The 12,174-nt window shown below is 39.0% G+C and overlaps 6 protein-coding genes across 6 annotated transcripts; 2 read left to right on the top strand and 4 right to left on the bottom strand. All coding sequences in view use genetic code 12, as the record gives it.

Moving 5' to 3' along the window:
• Positions 1–2: 2 nt before the first annotated feature.
• Positions 3–4,829, bottom strand: SWR1 (chromatin-remodeling protein; the record flags this gene model as incomplete). Its single annotated transcript, XM_067691863.1, has 1 exon — positions 3–4,829. One exon carries the CDS (start codon positions 4,827–4,829, stop codon positions 3–5), a length of 4,827 nt encoding a protein of 1,608 aa, XP_067548300.1.
• A 326-nt stretch (positions 4,830–5,155) lies between these two features.
• On the bottom strand, positions 5,156–5,785 carry I9W82_002952 (uncharacterized protein; the record flags this gene model as incomplete). The annotated part of the gene is made up of 1 exon (XM_067691864.1): positions 5,156–5,785. One exon carries the CDS (start codon positions 5,783–5,785, stop codon positions 5,156–5,158), a length of 630 nt encoding a protein of 209 aa, XP_067548301.1.
• A 365-nt stretch (positions 5,786–6,150) lies between these two features.
• Positions 6,151–6,468, bottom strand: I9W82_002953 (uncharacterized protein; the record flags this gene model as incomplete). The annotated part of the gene is made up of 1 exon (XM_067691865.1): positions 6,151–6,468. The coding sequence occupies one exon, from the start codon at positions 6,466–6,468 to the stop codon at positions 6,151–6,153; it is 318 nt and encodes a 105-aa protein (XP_067548302.1).
• Positions 6,469–7,005: 537 nt separating this feature from the next.
• Positions 7,006–9,729, top strand: I9W82_002954 (uncharacterized protein; the record flags this gene model as incomplete). Its single annotated transcript, XM_067691866.1, has 3 exons — positions 7,006–7,578; positions 7,641–8,243; positions 8,527–9,729. The coding sequence occupies 3 exons, from the start codon at positions 7,006–7,008 to the stop codon at positions 9,727–9,729; spliced, it is 2,379 nt and encodes a 792-aa protein (XP_067548303.1).
• Positions 9,730–9,856: 127 nt separating this feature from the next.
• On the top strand, positions 9,857–10,786 carry MED4 (Med4p; the record flags this gene model as incomplete). The annotated part of the gene is made up of 1 exon (XM_067691867.1): positions 9,857–10,786. The coding sequence occupies one exon, from the start codon at positions 9,857–9,859 to the stop codon at positions 10,784–10,786; it is 930 nt and encodes a 309-aa protein (XP_067548304.1).
• A 27-nt stretch (positions 10,787–10,813) lies between these two features.
• On the bottom strand, positions 10,814–11,863 carry HEM15 (ferrochelatase; the record flags this gene model as incomplete). The annotated part of the gene is made up of 1 exon (XM_067691868.1): positions 10,814–11,863. The coding sequence occupies one exon, from the start codon at positions 11,861–11,863 to the stop codon at positions 10,814–10,816; it is 1,050 nt and encodes a 349-aa protein (XP_067548305.1).
• Between the last annotated feature and the right edge of the window lie 311 nt (positions 11,864–12,174).

The raw sequence follows: 12,174 nt of genomic DNA on the forward strand, positions 1-12,174 counted from the left end.
GTTTAATAGTATCCATCGGATATAAACCTCAACATATACTCATCAATATGACCAACTCCTTCCTCATAATCAATGTCATCTGGTATCTCTTCTTCCCCATCCAATCCTTTTGTCAACCCATTAGGTTGTGCTTTGTTTTCATCAGTAAAATCCTCATCATCAACGGCAACCTCTTTCAAAGCTGCTCCAGCGGCCACTCTATCCTCTTCATCTTCAGCTTGTGCAAATGCATTGGTCATTTTCGTGTCCCCTGAAAAATCAATAGTTCGATCAGCAATCTCCTTTGTGCTTTCAGAAATATTTGCATCATTCACTAAATCGCGAACCGAGAATTGACCTAGATAATCAGTTGTAAATTCACCCTCTTGTATGACAACATTGTCCAATTGACGCTTTTGGTTAGCTTTTTTGATAATGTTCGATTCAATTGTGGACTCAGAGACAAATCTGTAAATGTGAACGTCTCTAACTTGTCCAATACGATGGCATCGATCTTGACACTGTTTGTCCATAGCCGGATTCCAATCGGAGTCGTAAAATATCACGGTATCGGCACCTGTTAAGTTAATACCCAATCCACCTGATCTGGTAGATAATATAAAAACTGGAATTTTGGGGTCTCGATTAAACTTTTCAGTCAATAATTGCCTATCTTCAATCTTTGTAGCACCATCTAATCTCATATATCGGTATCCATGAATATTTAAAAACTGTTCCAAAATATCAAGAACCTTTGTCATTTGCGTGAAAATTAAGGCACGATGACCTTCTGCTGTTAATGTTCTCAACAACTGTGCTAACTTTTGAAGCTTACCACAATCAAATTGCAACAACGTTTTATCTGGGAAAGCAATCGATAACTTCATTTGTGATTGATGGAAAGGGTTGGTGATGGTACCCTTCATCACTTCAGGTTTGACCTTGTATTGAATGGATTTAGGGATAAGTTGATATTTCATATCCAATGCCACGGCAGCAGGTGTCACGATGGAATACTTCTCTATTTCATCAGACATGGCATTAGCCCTATCGGCAATGGACAAGCATAATTTATCAAAAGGTGGTTCTTCAATGTCCTTTTTCTTAATTGTTAAAAAGCTTAATAACGAGTCACCATAAATTGATTTCTTTTCACATCTTAGCGAATTGATGTAAAGTATTTGATGAAGTTTATCCTTGACCTCAATTTGCTCCTGTCTCTTTAAATCCTGGAAACAAGAAACAAAATCAGTAAATGTGTTTTCCACCCCACTAATTAAACCCTCTAATTGTGTAATTTGTCCCTGTATTTGAGCCAGTGATTGCAAACGAGATGTTGATTGGGAAACAAAATGGTTCAAACTTTCGTTACTGGTGACATTCAAATTGAGAACATTAAAGTCAACCATATCCTTTGTATCAACAGTCATGTTCTTGATTAACTCATTGACGTATTGGAAAGATGATGAAACGGATTTGGGCATTGAAAAAGATGTTACTATTGGCCTCACTTCAAACAAGTCTGGATGATTACAAACTTTCCTCAATTGCATCAAACAATTAATGATGGACAAAAAGTTACCTGATGCCAAAGTTTCCTTGGTTTTAGCACGAGACATAAAGTCGTCATATAAATATCTTTGTCTTTTGGAAAGACGACAGTAAACAATATGTTCATACTTTCCTGGCATTTGCTTTTCCACATCTTTCTTCAATCTTCTTAAAATGTAAGGACGCAAGACTTGGTGTAACCTCGATACCGTGTTCTTTGTTTCCTCGTCCATCTTCAGGGTAGTCTTTTCATTCTCATCAATCAAATCAGAACTATTTCCCAACGTTGTTTGTTCTAAAATCTTATCAACAGGTTTACCAAACCATTGCTGAAAATCTTCCAAGTTTGAGAACCCATCAGGCATAGATAAATAGGCTTTGGAAGAAGGCATCAAAAAGTACAACAAAGACCACAATTCAATCAAGTTGTTTTGCAAGGGGGTACCTGTGAGTAGCAACCTATTTTCGGTATTAAAATTGAGTAATGCTTTCCATCTTGTTGATCTAAAGTTTTTAATGTTATGAGCTTCATCCAAAATCATATACCTCCATCGCCTTCTTTTGAAAGCTTGCTGGTCCTGGACCACTAATTGATACGAAGTAATGCACACATGGAATGCATCCGGTTTATTCCATCCTTTCCTCTTTTGCGCCCTTTGTTGTGGTGATCCGTAGTATGTCAAAACTTTGAATCCAGGAGCAAACTTTTTAAATTCCATATCCCAGTTTAACATAACTGAAGTGGGAACAATGATCAAATGTGGGCCCCATATATGATGCTCACAAGCTAAATACGCCAATAGTGATATCGTTTGAATCGTTTTTCCCAAACCCATTTCATCTGCTAATATACCATTTGTGTTGTTGTTGTAAAGGCTCGCCAACCAATTGAGACCTTGCTTTTGGTAGGGTCTTAGCGTTCCACGGAGTAATGATGGCACTTCAACATCCCTCACTCTTGAACCATTAACAATCTCTGTACCTTCATCTCCGTCATCTTTAACATCCTCGACTTGACTAGTCTTGGCTAGTTCTTTTTCATCCTCTGATTGCAGCATCTCTTCATCACTTTGATCACTAAAACTTTCGACATCTTCATCATCTTCGTCATCAGCTTCTCCACTTTTCGTGGCGTACAAATCTGACAATGGTGTTCCGTTTGGTATTTCCAGCTCTGATTCTGATTGAATGATGCTTTCATTATCTGCCATTGGCTCGTCTGAAGACTCACTTTCGGAGCTCGATCCAGAAATGGAACTGCTTGCATCCGAATCCAAAAGTTCGTTTTTATCAAGCTCCAGCTCACTAATGAGCTTTAAGTAGTCATCAGTTGTCTGCAAATCTTTAGATACCCCATTTTGTAATGGCTTTACATCATCTTTACCGTATAGAGACATTAATCCACCACTCTCATCGAAGCTCTCTTCGGCGCTCTCTAACTCTCGTTCATGATCATCTACCACACTTGAATTACCATCAGAAGTTGGCTCAACGGAACTCTCAATGTTTGCATATTTCCTCCGCAAGTCTTCAATAGATAGATTGCTATCAAGGTCAACTTCTCTTGTCAGTCCATTAGCTCCTGCTATATTTTCTTCCTCCTCTTCCTCTTCGTCAGAGCTTGAGGAGAAGTTGTCGGAGTCACCTGAGTCCTCCATATCATCTTCTTCACCTAGGCTCTCAGCTTCTGCAGTAGCTTCTTTAGATGACGTTAGTTGTGCCTCGAGGAGTTGAGTAGAATGCTGCAACATTTGACTTAAATGCTCCCGTCCCTTTACCTTTTTGAGTTCTTCTTCCTTTGCGGTTTGAATAATCAGATACACTTTGAAAGCATCGTTCCATCTCTTTTTAACCGCTTGCATAGCAACTCTACTCATTTTTTTCAAATTTTGCTCCCGCTCTTTCAAAAGTCGCTCCTTTTCACCTCTTTTCTTTTTAAAATGCTGATCAACTATAGTTGCAACTTTTCGAGCGCGGTTCATATGCTGTTTTCTCATTTGATGATGAATGCGCGAAAAAGCCATACCCTGTGTCAACAAGTAATCCTGGTGAGTTAAATCGTTGCTAGATCCTTGCATCTTGGGAGTTACAGAAGATGTGTTTCTGAATGGATCATTCAACTTGACATTCGAAACAGGAGGAATTATAACTTTTCTTCTTTCTATCTTGTTGGCGTGAAATTCCAAGGTATTGTCGTTATTGATTTTATGCAAAATTGTCTTGAACATGTCTATTTGTTGCGCGTTGATCGCATCATACTCCTCTTTTGTGAATTTGTAATCGGGGACATTCAGCTCATCAATTATTGGAGTCCTATAATGATTTTCCAAAAACTCTTGTAGTTTTGCAGATAAATTGGGCGCCACTATTTCCTCATCTCGAGTTCGCTCAATTCGTATTACTTCAGGCTCGAATTTGGGAACCTCGCTCTCGTTTTTGCCTTTGTTGGCCAGCAAGTCTGTGTCTGTGGATGATGGGATCCAACCAGGTACATGAGATGGGTGTGTTATGAGAAGATTCGGTAAGCTTTGAGAAATTTGTTTTATCCTGGGATTGAATGACAGTGATGTTTCATCGATTGTTTCAGGATCAGTGTCAGGATCATTCGAGATATCTATTGCCTCCTCAAACTCTTCAAGAACCTCGTCATCTTTAGTATGCTTTGATATCTTTGCTTGCGGTCGTGATTTTTGTACTTCCTTCTTTACCAATTCTCTAGGCTTCACCACGTGCTTTGCTTTCTGTTTACTATGCTGTACAGAGCTCTCTTGGTTTAGTTTATCGAAGATTGCAATTTCCTTTTGTTGATACTTTTCAAGGGTTTGTTTTCGAAAGGGAAACTTTGTATCCAACAAGTTTTCCCTCTCAGAAATCTTCTTCTTTTGAAATCTGAACGGAAGAGCTTTCAACTCCTCATCATTTTCAATCTCATTATCCCATTTCAAGCTATATTGATTAGACTCGCAAAATCTTTGAAATGATTCGGGAACTGATTTGTTTATATTCTTTGAAAATTCCACTGGCACCCAGCTTATTATCGATTTGAATTCCGAGAGTTGATATAGCTCATTGACAGCTAAGTCAAAATCTAGAAGAATTCCTGCTAGCTTGTCCTCCTTTGATTGCCCATGGACTTTTCGCCTCTTATTTGATCCCTTTCGCTTGTCGTTATTTTCATCCTGAGTTTGACTTGATCTTTTTGAAGTTGAAGCTAGAGATTTCTCATTATAAACAGGAGCGCTTGTGTCTCCGTGACTTAGCCTGCTCAGAGTTCTCCTTCGCCTTATCTCTGCTGTCATGATTGACTCTAATTTTTTCAATGTAGATTTGTGGGTATAAGTACAGGCAAAAGAAAAAGATGGTGATAGAAAAAAAAAAAAATACGCGAAGCGATTGAAATTTCAACTTCATTACCAGCAGCACACACTCGTTGCTAATACAAAATACACGGTAAAGTGACCGATGTTTATGCTCTACACCTGGGAGGTCTACACCAGAAAATCTTTCATGTATCTACAAATTATCTTGTAACAGTTAATAATTTATGTATTTTGTGAGTTTACTGTGTATACCAATGGGAACGAGCCTTAAACTATCCCTACCGATAACTAAGCTACCTCAAACCTTAAGCTTTTATGAATGAAGCATTGCTCTTTTCATAAGCGTCTCTGTTTGATGCAACGTCAGACTCCTCTGGTAATACACCACATTCCTTTTCGGCATCAATGTCTGGTTTGTTCTGATAAAATGAAGCATCTTCTTTCGATGTAGCACCTAAAGAGTCTGCTAATCCATTATATGGGAATGATCTTATCATAGCTGGCTTTTCAGGGTTCAATTGGAAGTAAGCTACAACACCAGCAATACCGAAAAGTAGACCAAAAAAGATTCCATTATGTTTCAATGCAGTAGAGTCAGATACAAAATCGTAGTAATCAGGAGACCAGATGTCATAAAGATCTTCATCCATGTTTACTGGATCATTCAAGTTTCTTCTGTTTTGTGGGTCATCATATTTAGCGTATGGGTCTCTCTTTTGTGCCAAGACAGGTGGTGGATTCTTGTAATCAGCCCATTCTGGGTGTTCAGGGTCAGTGAGTTGTATCGTTTTGCCTGTGACTTGATCGTATATGGTTGCCTTGGTTGAGTTTTGTCTCAACAAGCGTAATTGTGTAGCTGAGTTTATAGCTGTGGATTTCAACAAGACATTTGATGGACGGAGTGCCAATGACCTTACACCTAGACGCAAACTCATTGTGAACTGTGGTTGGTATTGCTACTGAACTTTTCCTGGTATTGGTGCAGGTTTTTTTTTTTGCTTTTTTTTTTCTCTGGATTAGTTTGAGCCAATGAGATTCAACGCGATAGAGGTCTTGCTTACTTTTAAAAGATTGGGGGGAGAGTTGCAAAGGCAATGCAATTAACACACCCTTTCAATGGCATATTCTAACAGGGCGCATTGGGTATAAATACCTCTTCTGATAAACACTCTCCTACTTCCAGATAAGTACAACACACAATCTTGTAGATAATACTATATAAAACACATTCCTAACTGATTTAGTCTGGCAAATTGCAAACACCCATTTGTTCAAACTCATACTCTCCCGTTGATAAGAATTACTCTTGCGACGTTTTGGCAAACTGGGGTTCACCAAATTTTATCGACTTGATTGGGGAGTTTTCACCATTGGCATATTCTAACAAACCAGCATTTCCTTCTATGTTGACACCAATGTATTTAGCAGCATAAGCAATACCTAAAAATACCGGCACAAATGCAAAAAGCACGCTTGAGTTGTATACATTCCAATATTCGTGCACTTGTGGTGGGTTCAAATTGAAGTTGTATTTGTTGTTAAATGGGACCGATGTTTGCTTGGTTGCGGTGTGTTGGAACCTTTTGGATATTATTCTTTTCAGTAACCTGGAGAACATGTTTATAGATAACTCTTTTCAAAGGTGAGACAGGAGATGGTGGTGGAATCGATCTTATATTGGTGAGTCTTGAGTGTATCTTACAACTGAATTTTTTTTTTTTTTTTTGCTTCTCTTTTTATGTCTTTTGTCTTCACACGCAATAGGTACACACTCTAGATTTAATACCCAAAGGATTGCAACTGGATGTACATTTGATTTGATGTAAATTGTTTATGAATGCTGAAACTTCAAACAATGGTGAGTCAGTCAGTAAAGATACATTCCTAGTACTAGATACTCCTGTAGCTTATTACCTATCTTTTCAGGGCATGTATGTCGCTATAGGATAAGCATTCACTCACTCTACAAAGCACTCCACATGAACACCCTTTAGTAATTACCTATTTATATCGTATTTGACATCTACCACAGCCAAAAATTACATTTTCTTTGGCTTTCAAAATGTGTTGCAAATTATTTTGACAACCAAATATCCTCTTCCGACCAGTTTCTGACAACCATTCCTTCTTCCAATTAGTTTCTTCCAACCATACAATGGAGATAATAGCAGTCTTTAAAATTGAATCAGTCAATGAAACCAGAGTTACCACCTACACCAAAAGTCAAAAGGTTAAAAAATCCAAATTTGAGTCCATTGTTTCCCTTCCTTTATTTGCTCTGGAAATTATCAAAGTTGGCCGTGGCAAGTCCTGTGATGTGAAAATTGATAACCCTGCAATCTCACTCCACCATGCAACTATATGGTCAGTGCAGTTTGATTCTGATACTGCTCCGTTGGTTTACATAAATGACAGTTCAAGAAATGGGTTGTTGCATAATGGACGAGATATGGGTGTTGGAGAAACGAGAATCTTAAAAGATGGTGACACAGTTGAGTTTAAAACAGCTGCAATCTTTTCATTTCAGACGTTGGAAATCGATGATTCTCAAGACAACTCCAATCTAAGCATTGACACGTGGAATATCAGTGATTCGTTGCTTGGGTCAGGGTCATTTGGCTCCGTCTTTATTGCTTCATCAACCACGGACTACAAGCTATATGCTGTTAAAGTATTGAAAAGCTGCTACAAAAGTACCGAGTTTGATCTTTTACGAGAAGTTCAGCATGTATGTAGATTTTTCCTTTCTTTTCGCCTTTTTGCAACCACATACTAACAAAAGTTTACAAGCCCAATATCATTAGGATTTACGACGCCGTTACAATTGACTCATCCACGTACTTGTTTCAAGAATTGGTTTGTGGTGGGGACCTATTTTCCTATTTGGTAAAGGATAACCATCTCCGTGCATTGCCAGAACAAGAGGCCATATTCATCGTATTTCAAATCATGAAGGCTCTTCAATTTCTTCATACACATTTAAAGATTATCCATCGGGATTTGAAGTTAGACAATGTCCTATTGCAGTTTCCCTTGCCTAGATCTCGTATATACATCTGCGATTTCGGTATAGCAAAAAAAATGACGTATTCACGAACAAATACGTCAGTTGGAACTATTGAGTATAGTGCACCAGAAGTTTTCAATATTAATAGCAAAGGAAAAGCGAAAGAGCCATATGACTACAAGTGCGATGTCTGGTCACTAGGTATTATAACTCATATTTTGTTAACAGGCATATCACCATTTTATTCTGAACAAAAGGAGCAGATTTTGGTTTCTGCTCGTCGTGGCCAATTGAATTTTGCAAGAAAACAATTTGTTCACGTTTCAAAGAGTGCAAAGGCTTTCTTATTGGCCTTGCTTGAAGTTAATCCCCAACTCAGAGCTGACGTTGATGGCTGTTTTAAATGCGCCTGGGTTGCAAATAATAGAGCGAAATTGGAGCGGTTCTACCGCGACAAAATCGTTGACACACAAAATTAAAGGGAAAAGAAGTGTACAGTGCATCGGTTTCCCACATCTCCCCAATCCATCAACACACATGCTGTCGCTGTCTCGATATCCCCCAAATCGGCAATATACCAATAGAAACTACTCAAGTAGGGGACAGGCTGGTGCGTACTCATCCGCTCAACAACCCCCTGTTAACCAGAATCGAGGGTTCAAAAGAAAGTATAATGCATATGACTCGTACAATAATGGGCCAAGTTCCTACAAGGCAAGACAAAACTTGTATCAACATCATTCAGCCTCCAGGGCTTACGAAAACCAATATCAAATGTGGATGGGTGATCTCGACCCTTCCTGGACTGAGAAGTCTATACATTCGATGTGGTCTGCATTGGTTGCCCCTCCGAAATCAGTTAAAATCATGCGTGATAGACTCAATCCTCTGAAGCCATCATATAGTTTTGTCACTTTTGAAGATCAAGAAGCGCTTGATTGGGCATTACAAAGAAATGGTCAAGTAGTGCCAAATACGCACCGAAAGTTTAAGCTCAGTCATGCTAACTCAAACAATAATAACATCAGCGGTGCTGGTGCAGCAGGAAGTGGTAGGCAATCAACGGGTGAATATTCACTCTTTGTGGGAGATTTGGCTCAGGATGTCAGCGAAGCTGCTTTGTACAGCAAATTCAACTTGAAATACCCCAATCAAATCAAACTGGCAAGAGTAATAGTTGATCAGGATTCCAAACTTGGTAAGGGTTTTGGGTTTGTTAAATTCTTTACGGGGGATACAATGGAGAGAGCTTTGAAAGAGATGCAGGGTGTTATGTTGGGATCAAAAGCTATTAGAGTGGGCATTGCAGCAGGTTCAGAAGTCGCTCCATCCAGCTCTCAATCTAAACCAGATTTGAAAAAATATTCAATTCCACAGAGTCAACCAGAATTGAATGCAAGCACAGATGAGAATAACACGAATATTACCATATCTGGATTGTCATCAAAATTTACAGAGACTGATCTTGAGCTCATGTTTTTGGCTTTTGGGGATTTGGTTTATTGCAGATTATCCCGCGATTTACAAAGTGGATACATCAAGTTTGTCACACGAAATGCAGCAGAGCTTGCAATGTCCCATGTGAGTGGTGGTATTGTTGATAATTGCCGGTTAGAACTTACCTGGGGCAGTAGTACAAAAGTTGAAGATGGACCAACTAATTTTGAGCCAAAGAGTGATGGTAGCTATGAAAAGGGGGACAAGACACCATTATTATACATGTCAAGCGAGTACCAGCATAAGCGTTTGTATCTGCTAACAAAAGACGAAATCAATGCATATACAGCCAGATTAGATGGTAGTGAAAGTATGTCAACGCGGCAAGCAAATGAAATATATTTACAAAAGAAGATGGCTCGAGAGTGTTTATAGTGATGAGAAGCTTTTGTTGTATAGAGTGTAGTAGATTTATGTTTATATTATTCGAATCAAAAGCTTTTGAAAAAAAATTAAATGTAAGTAAAACTTTCTATTTCCATAGCAGCTTGCAACACATCCAATGCTACCGCATCAAAATTCCCCATTAAGGTCTAAACCTGTTTCCAGAGTGACATCGTCGACGCGATTGAATCAATTATCCCTGGGCGGTGCAGCAAACAACAGCTCGAGGCCGTCCACACCATATGTCCCATCGTCTTTAAATCCTTTAAAATATGAATCAAACTACCAGGAAAATATAGACGACAAGGTGCGATCGAATGAAGAGCTTCAAACTTTCAATGCACTTCCTATTGTTTCCAAGATTGGCGATTTCCGTGACGCTTTGGACACGTTAAGTAATAGTATATCACATTACAAGGAAAATGAGTTTTATCCAAATGTTGAAAGGATAGTTGAGATGAACACAAGTCTTGAAAGGGAAGTTCATGAATTGAGTATGCATAAGGAACGTAGTCGAGAGGTTTCTAGACTTTCAAATATCAACAAGAGTCTTGACACCAAATTAAAGGATGATTTGAGAACATTAGTAAAATTGCGAGCCGATTTGAAAAAGTTGCCCTGCATCCACGAAGGTGAAGCTAAACGAGGAAGTTTAGAATCTAATGTAGATGTGGAAAGCATATTGAATTATTCCATGAAGCTAGCAAAGTTCACCAAAGCACCTGCAGCTGTAGGAAATATGTCTTTCCAAGTACATCCAAACAACTATATATGGCCTGCAGAAGATTCATTGCGACGAGGCATGTTGGCCATGAGCTCATTGCATGCAAGTGAGATAATTAATGCAGAGCTACTGGATGGCAAAGAAGAGATAATGGAAGAAAAGGAGGATGATAATCTTCAACCCGAGGTTAATGAAACGACTAAAGAGCAGCCGGTGACGAACAATCAAAAGTCCGAACTGGCACGAGGAGCAAGTAACACAGAGAACGCTCAAGTTGATCTCGATTTGGATTTATTCGATCCAGATGACGAATACTCAGACTGATTTATGTAGACTTTAATGTACATCTATTTACAAATTCTTACCAAACAACTCACTGGGATGCTTAAAGGTACCAGATGCCTTTTCTCCTCCTAAAATGCAGTCCAATTCCAATTGTTTTGAATACTTTCTTCCACTTTGCAAGTGCTCCTTCACAAGGTCAGCTAAACCTGAAATAAACACTTCATTGCCATTCATAGATTCTGCCCTTTTAATCTTTTCTGGGTTTTGAGCGTCTTCCATGATCTCAATATCCAATTCGTGGAGAGTTTCAATGTGATCTGAAGTAAACGCAATTGGCACCAAAATGATGCCCTTTATGTCCTCCCTCTTTTCCAACTTGTCAATGATCTTGGAAGTCTGCCCACCTAGCCATGGTTTGGGGCCCACTTGTGATTGCCAAACCAAACGGTAGGGATTCGAAAAGTTTAATGACTCCATAACTTTGTACACGGTGGCTGCAACTTCTGCAGGATACGAATCTCCTAAATTGACAATTTCCATAGGCAACGAGTGAGCTGAAAAAAGAATGACAATCTCATCCCTTATCTCTGGAGGAAACTCGGCTAATTTCTCTTTAATATTGTTGGCAAAAGCCTTCACCAACCCTGGTTGTTGTGGCCATCTATCTATGATTGACCACTCAATGGTACGTTCAGGATCGTTCTTTAGCGTTTGCCTATAGAGCTCATTGATGGACGATCCTGTAGTTGAATATGAGAATTGTGGGTACTGAGAGAAAGCAACAGCACGCTTGACGCCATCTCTCTTCATTTCTTCCAACGTTTCCTCAGTTAATGGCTTTGCATATCTAAATGCCACATATGGTTTATGAGGCGCCGTCTCGGGATTTGTTTTATCTAAGATCTCACATACTTTTTGGCATTGATATTCTGACCATTTACGAATAGGTGATCCTCCACCAATTTCCTCATAATGTTTTTCAATTGTTGGTGTACGCCTCCTTGCTATGAAGTGGCCCAAAGGTTTTTGAAATATTCCAAAGGGTATTAAATCACCATCTTGAAACAACCTAAGAAGGAAGTCGTGAGTTTCTTCTGTTTTTGAGGGCCCTCCCATATTCATGAAAACAATGCCTGTGGGAGACTTTGTCGTAGTTGAATTGAATCTGGTATGGCATCGAAGAGGACTTTTCAAATTCGAAACACGAATGATTCTTTGTAGCATTTTTGTGGAGACCTATGGAATGAATGAGTCTGCTTGAAGGAAGGCAAAGTTGTTGGGGGACTGGTTGAAAAATGTCTTTGAATTAGAAGTTTGCTATTGGGAAAATATTCTTACACAAAAGCAATTTCGATTTGTCAGGTGAAAAAGAGATCTCGATTTGTAAAACATTCAAAGGAGAGCATTAGTCTATTGCAAATTTACTA

This window comes from Candida metapsilosis (genome assembly GCF_017655625.1).
Source record: "Candida metapsilosis strain BP57 chromosome Unknown scaffold3, whole genome shotgun sequence".
In the NCBI taxonomy this organism is placed as follows: Eukaryota; Fungi; Ascomycota; class Pichiomycetes; order Serinales; family Debaryomycetaceae; genus Lodderomyces; species Lodderomyces metapsilosis.